Genomic DNA, 7,520 nt, shown 5'->3' with positions numbered 1-7,520 from the left:
TCAAAAACTGCATTGCTAACTTTGCTGCGAACATCGGTCGACACTGTTGACAACAGTGAGGGGCCATTTCGCTTCCCTCTATAACTTCAAAAATTGATGCTTGTTAATAATCAAACACAAAACGATCCACGTCATAAACGGTGTGTATCTGACCCCTCGGAACTGAACAAATTTGATCTGGACCCAGGCTAAAAAAAAATCAAATACTGGTTTGAATCAAATTCATGACCATTTCTTCCCGCGAGCCGCTCAGCTGTATCGCACCTTCATTCGGATCGTTATATTTCCTACCTCAATACAAAAAAAATGCTCAGAATTTTGAAGCTCTTTAAATAGTTCAGATTGTGTAACAGCACGATAGGCTGACGGGATCAGCTAGGACCAAACTCCTGTCAACACTGAATCCAAGCGCTGTTAATAAAATTGAACAAGATATGTCAGGTAAACAGATTACTGGAACACAGATTCTGTGAATGTTAATTCAATATGAAATCCGTGCATATTATCACTGAATATTAACACAGGTTCTTGCGAGCTTAGTTTAAAATTGTCCGGACCTGGCAGCGTAACTCATAAATCTTTCCTTTTGCTTATCGCAAACAACTGAGATTTCCTTAATGCCAAAACAAACAGTGTCTTCCATGGAGAAATCATACTTGATCGTCCTAATTGAAATGCACTTTGGCCTCATTAACTACTTTAACTTTAATTCACTCTGCGAAATTAATTCAAACTAAATATAGGAGTAGCTCCCTGACTATTTAGATCGTTGCTTGTTCGATTTTGCGGCTTACGATCAACCACAGATTGAACCTTCTACCGTTTGACATCTGTGGACTTCGAACTGTTGGATATCAACAGCGCTAGCAACAGAACAGGTCATTCCGTCCGCATTTAGATTATAACCATTGCACTGCCTTATAATACATTCACCTCAGAAACTAGCTTTCACCGTTAAGAAAAAATCTACTGATTTTGAACCAAATAATCTTCTCAGTAAAATTACACGCCGGGGTCTCCACCTATCAACAACAAAATGGGACAAAGAATGCGAAATATTTGGTTTCTCCACTGGTTTGTCCACAAATGCTAAATCTAACCATGGATTTCATCAGCCTTTAGATATCGAACCGGTTTGTTCATGCCTTAAAAAAACAAGCGGGGAAACCGTGGCTGATCCTTCATTATTGTATCATTTTCTCTTCGCCTATTTTATATCGTTGGAACTATAAATGTACCATAAATACATCCCGCTAAAGTCGCAACATTTATAGGCAAAGAACAATGGTGAATATCACAGGAAATGTACAATAGTATGCAATAAAATAGTTGTGGGTATTGTGGTTTAGGTTTTCATAATTTATTAGAACTATATTTATACCAATTGTCTATTTTAAGTTACAGCAAAAACGACTTTTTACGCCGGCATTAACGAACAACTATCAAATACTGTACACGCTCAGTCCATCATGAAAACATTTTTTCACAGCATATACAAATTGCTAAAAACTCTAAATTCGGCCCAGACGTGTGCATTTTACAGAAATATACACCTAAGTTTTATAGTAAAAACTAAGAAAATTCCAAGTCGTGTTAAATAAACCTATCGTATTTCTTATCTTTCCGAGGAAAGAATATTAATGGGTGTCACATCTTTGTTAACACTTTTATATTTCGAACGCTTCATTCTATACCGTCCAACAGATAAACGTCACATTTACAGATCTTACATAGTGACAGATCTGTATCCTGTAAACTTCAGTCTATATCTGCATATGGAGAAGTCTTTTCTTTCCAGTGATATATGCCAGAAATATGTGCATTTCAAGTCTACAAAACAAAATAAGTTTACAGGGATTTGCTATAATTCAGCGGGAGCCTCCTATATTGATTCATATGTACGCAAATTAGTACCCAGAACACTCTACCAAAATACAGCAGATATGAATCAATAGAGCATGGTATTGAAACACAAGCAAAGTGAATCATTCACCACGTCCTACCATACAATAAAGTAGAGCATGACATGGCTGTACCATAATCAGAACTAGAAGAGTTTAGGTGAGACAAACTAGTGACGTGGCTTTGGATAGAAGAAGGACTTCCTGAGGTTTGTCCTAATTCCGATGTCTGACCTGCGCTATTTGCTGGGTGACTCGGGCCGTGAGCTGCGCCATTGGTAGCCACAGTGATTGCCGTATTCGTAGATTGCTGTTGCTGAGTCTGCATGGTCGAGGTTGGGGCACTGGCACCTCCTTGGCATGGTTTACCATCTTTAACCAGGACAGGTACGGCTACTCTTCTCGGAGACTGTTGCTGCTGTTGGCAAGTGCTGCTGTCCTGCTGCATGTGCTGCTGAGCTGCTTTGTCTTTCGCTTGCCGCTTCATCTTATAGCGGTGGTTCTGGAACCAGATCTTCACCTGAGTGGGCGTGAGATGGATCATACTGGCCAAATGTTCCCTTTCAGGGGCTGAGAGGTATTTCTGCTGTTTGAAGCGCCTCTCTAACTCATAGACCTGGGCTTGAGAGAAAAGCACTCTGCGTTTTCTCCTAGGTGTACTCTGGAGAGGAGCCATGGGTTTGCCAACGTCTCCAAGAGAACCCAGAGCCCCCATTCCGCCCATGTTCATTCCTGAAGACGGGGCCATGAAGCGGGAAACTAAAGAATGGGAATAAAAGAATAAACTCAGAAAAAGACCTTTGCAATTAGGTAAGTATTCATTTAAATACTGTAGATATACTTACTGCAGCATAAATGTAAATATCAAATAACCAAAATCCCATGGAGGTGTGCTCTAACCCTAACCAATTAAATTAACATTTAGATTACTTCTTTCTGTAGTGAGTTTAAGTGAAACCGACTGCTAAAATATATCAGCAAATGATCAGAGGCTTAGCCATTTTAAAATAGGCCGATTATTACCACAAAAAGATTCAAATTAGGAAATAAAAATGTTTCAAAGTTTGAAGCATACTTTCGTGAAATAAACGACGCAGAGTAATATATCTGCAATTTGTGTAGAAATGCTTTTGCGGTTTTCAAATATTATGTCGTGCACTTTTATATTGGATGCATTTAACATAGGTAAACCATTTATTAATAGAGATAATAATACTACGTCCCTATGTACTGAGCAAATACATATTCCAATTTAGTTCTTATATTGCTAAATCACGATTTAAATATTTAAATTATTTAATCTGGGCACGATGGTGCAGCACTTGAGACACAAGTAAACTGCCTTGTGTCGCGAGAAATGATTGAACTAACCAGGATAACTTGAGCTGCCCATAGATTTACTCCACGAAGCATAAAGATTGGCGATACCAGACAAATCCGCGAATAAAACTAAGGTAGTTGAAATACAACGGAGTACAAATGCTCCATGTAATTAGACATTTACTTGCTCTGATAAGCCTGAAAATCAAAACACGCTAAACTTACCATATTGAAATGTAGGCGTTGAAGATAGTGAATTTTGAACGCCATTTTCATAATTTTAACACATTTAGAATACTTGAAATACCTTTACCATTTCGACAGCTTACTGTTTAACCAGTCCTATTCACCAGTATACAATTGTTTCACTTACTGGATGAAAAGCGTGGGTCCGGATTCGTCCCGTACCAGCCTGTCGCGCTTGCACTGTTCCTCATGGTATCTTGGTAAGCAGGAAGATCGCCCATGTTGCCAATGTTGCTGTTGCAGTAGCCTCCCATAGCAGCATGTGAAAGCTGGGGGACCCCGTGTGACATGTGGTAGGTCGCCGCAGGTACCGACGTATTATGTCCGATCGAATGCTGTTGCATTCCCGGCTGGGAGACCTGTGGCTGCCGGTAAGTTGTCAAGTGAGCTCCGAGGTTACCCGCTGCGTCCATGCCAACTTTCTTGTAGCTCTCCTCGATGGGGCTCAAAATATCTGAAACTGAGAAGGGCGTAGTATGCTTGGGGCTCATCGACATGGTTCAGCAGCGAAGTAGGCAAATTTGCTGAACGGATAAACAGTGTTATGTTAGCGCCGATCTTGTGGACGTACACGTAAGAGAGTGATTGAAGTCCGCCTTAATTGTATTAAGTCGAGGCTATAGACCTGCGAGCGCCTAGCTTTTGTTTGTTGTAGCCAGGCGCCAGGTTTTAGACAGACAGGAGAGGCGGGGCATGAACGCAAACGAGCAAACAATAGAACTTAACATCTTGCTAAGATAATTAGGTAACATGCTGATGGCAAGGTAAATACTTTCGAGTTTACCTTGCCAATGCATTTTACTTAATGTGAAATATTAAATAACGGAACATTTGAAGGTGTCCATTGATTCAATACGTTATCTATAAAGGATGTACAATAAGGTTTCATTTGGTACTATCAGTGTTTGTGTTTACGTGAAGGTCAGTGTTTAACTCTGACATTTGATATCATTGATAAAACCAAGGGATAATTACACTTTTAGATTTTTTTCAGTATCGTTGAGTTATACTTAAGTAATGTAAAAGTGCACTTGCTACCGAGGAATAACTAAATATCTTTAGTCAGAGTGGCAGCATAAATGCTTGTTCGCTTTGTGACTGTGCTCGATATTAATGCATAAGGATCATTTTGCTTCAATTCAGGGGCTCTTATTCAATAGCCAAGAAGTCGTTCAGGAGAAAGAAGGCTCCCGCATGAGTTAACATCGTTCAAGTGTAAACCTCTGCCCTGATTATACTTCACATCTCTTGGAGAGGCGAGATTTCCTCAAGATTTGATGTTAGAATTTTATTCTTGAATCCACAAGTTAAAAGTCCCTTTCCAGCTTTAAAATATAGAGTACCCGTCCATGAATATAGCACAATCTTAACATTTATCTTCTATTTTCTGGTGCAACGTTCACGATTTGCGCAATTTTATTTGAAACAAAGAAATTTAACTAAATTACCTAAAAGAATCCTATATCATTCTTTAAATATTTCACATATTTTAACAAAATTTGAACAGATTGTATTCCGATCATGAATCGGATTATTTTTAAACTGTCTTGCATTCACCTTCACTTAACTGATATCGTGCAAATCATTCTACCTGCATTATGAATTACTTAAGTAGTTTGCAGTCAGTTTTGATTTATGTATTTACACTAATACACAGTGTCTTAAATGTACATCTGTACGTTCCGTGTCCTCTATTCATCCCAATGTCAATGGTATCTTCCATCAATCTCCATCTAATGTTAATTGTATTTTATGATAGATGTGATAAGACGATTTATTACAATCACATCTCATAAGCTGCTACTGCCAACAGTGCTTTTGAATATGCGTGGTTTCATGAATCCATTACTTAAGGCTATTTTTTTTTTGCTTTTTACCTTTTTTAATTGTTTACTTACTTTCGAGCCAAGATATTACTGGATAGGATGAAATGGTTGTAAAAGGCTGGAAAATATTCCTTGCATATTTAATAGTGCAAGTCTTCAAGTCAGTCAACGATAGAATTCCAGTTTTGAGAATATATTTACCTACTCTAAGTGAAAAACCGGATTAATAATGGACAGTCATTGTAACACTATTTAATGTTTAGACATAATTGTGCATTAGCTGATGATCATTTGACGTTTTATTAAGCGTACAGTATTTTTCAATTGCATACTTTTCCCACGGTGTGAAAATTGGTTCTTCTTGAACAACAATACGTGTAACAACTTTCAGTATTGGAATGGCCATTTTTTGCATGAAACATTCACCTGAGTTTACCATATTATTGAGTCCTATTCTCTACCCAGCTGTTATGTATTAACTGAAGGGGAAAATATGCAAAGTGGAGGTTCATACAATCCCATTTTGAGAAAGGTGGTCCTTTCTACGATTATGTGCATGTCATGGCGGGGAACGAGGAGATCTTTCAATAGCTTCTGACCTTGCACAATGCAGATGATAACACTCGAGATGTCGTACAAATTGTCAGTCAGTCTCATAACCAACGCAAACGGTCACGCCAAGACCACGGTGTTTCATCGATGTACGTAAAATAGAATTCTTCTGAAATTTGACAAGCAATACAAATCTTCGAAACGTATGATGTTTTACAATCAAAACAACTTTTATTTTATGAAAACATCATACATTTCTAATAAAATGACAGTTTGTCTCCTGGCCCTGTGGTCTAACGTATGCAGATCGTCACAGTGTAAAGAAGTAAGAATTTTAATATCAATCACAACTGTTTGAAAACTGGTATACTAGTCCAGCAGTTGTTGTGATATGAAATGAATTAAATAAATATGATATTCTATTAGCTTCAATAGAATGAGACTGCATTTTATGTTTCACCTGGCAGTAAGCGATCTGAATAACTGGTCGACACAATGGTCAGCCACACAGAACCGAAACCCTTTAATTGCCTTTTAAGTGTAATTAGTGTTATTATAGTGAAAATCGTAATAGCGATGTAGCAGCGTGTTACGTTAATTTAGTTTTTTTATAGCTGAAACATACAGTGAGCTGCTGCTAATTGTTTAGATTTGTTTTTCTACGCTCCGGCAAAAAGGATGTTCATTTTTACATTTATCTTTTGATGTTTTTTTTACCCTCTCTAGTCAAAGCCCGATGAACATTTAATGCACCACCTTCAATATGCTTGAAAGGTGCAAGGATTTATTCACCGTTAAGATATTCATTTACATTAAATAAACATTTAAAATTATTTCATATGAAATTTTCTTTTCGAAGTTGCTTTTTTTTGTCTGATTCTACATCTGTTTAAATGGGACTAGTGTAGATGGGGCTTGATAGTCGGCGCGGAATCGACGGGCCGAAGGGCCTGTTTCCGTGCTGTATACATTTCACTAATGTAACTGTTTACTACGAAATTATATTTGAATGAATACATATTATTTTTGTCGGGAAGAGGGAGTAAACTGGCACAAGGCACACCGAAAGTCGTAAATAATTCGACGTCTGCAAAGTTAAATTATAATACTTCACTTCATGAAAAATACTTGAAATAGCATTATTCTGAAATTTGACAAGCTGTACAAGTCTTCTGGATCACGTTTATAATTGGGTACACTCTGAGAAAGTATCCGGCGTAATATATAAGACTTTGCGTAGGTGTTAGACCCAACCAAAAGTCCAGTAACTATTGTGTAGATTTAACAAACTAAGTTAAACAGTGTGCACCATTTTAAAAATACGTGCAGTGAGACAATACACTTTTAATGTTGTTATTTTAAAGTAGTTAGGCAGATATTTTATCCAGGGGACATTATGTTGTGCAAAACATCGTGTCAGTTTTATTGCAATCCTACATAGATATTGAACACCTGTCTAAGTCAGTTACCCTAATGCTCATAACTAATAGAGCGGATATACATAGGACAACAAGGGAAAGTTGTTTTGATTGTAAAACATGCTTGCAATAATTAGGCATTCTGTACTTGCTTGATGATTAACTCCAGAAAGTAACATCAACAAACAGCTGAATTAATTAGCGGAAAGTGAAGCCAATAGAAAATATGTACGACAGCGCAGAGCTCGTCCAAATCA

The 7,520-nt window shown here is 37.7% G+C and overlaps 1 protein-coding gene across 1 annotated transcript; it reads right to left on the bottom strand.

Annotated features, from left to right (window-relative positions):
• Nucleotides 1–1,429: 1,429 nt before the first annotated feature.
• nkx2.1 (NK2 homeobox 1) lies at nt 1,430–3,986 on the bottom strand. Its single transcript, XM_052022426.1, has 2 exons — nt 3,595–3,986; nt 1,430–2,660 (listed from the first exon to the last, which is right to left on the bottom strand). The coding sequence occupies exons 1-2, from the start codon at nt 3,962–3,964 to the stop codon at nt 1,990–1,992; spliced, it is 1,041 nt and encodes a 346-aa protein (XP_051878386.1). The 5' UTR covers nt 3,965–3,986; the 3' UTR covers nt 1,430–1,989.
• Nucleotides 3,987–7,520: the final 3,534 nt, after the last annotated feature.

The sequence above is a fragment of the Pristis pectinata genome, chromosome 1 (genome assembly GCF_009764475.1).
Source record: "Pristis pectinata isolate sPriPec2 chromosome 1, sPriPec2.1.pri, whole genome shotgun sequence".
NCBI classification, from domain to species: Eukaryota; Metazoa; Chordata; class Chondrichthyes; order Rhinopristiformes; family Pristidae; genus Pristis; species Pristis pectinata.
This window is presented reverse-complemented; position numbering and strand designations above follow the sequence as displayed.

Excerpts from the sequence above, each read along its gene's own strand:
- nkx2.1 (XM_052022426.1), bottom strand. The coding sequence starts at position 3,964 with ATGTCGATGAGCCCCAAGCATACTACGCCCTTCTCAGTTTCAGATATT. Across the intron at positions 2,661-3,594 it reads GGACCCACGCTTTTCATCCA|TTTCCCGCTTCATGGCCCCG; the intron begins GTAAGTGAAACA and ends CCCATTCTTTAG.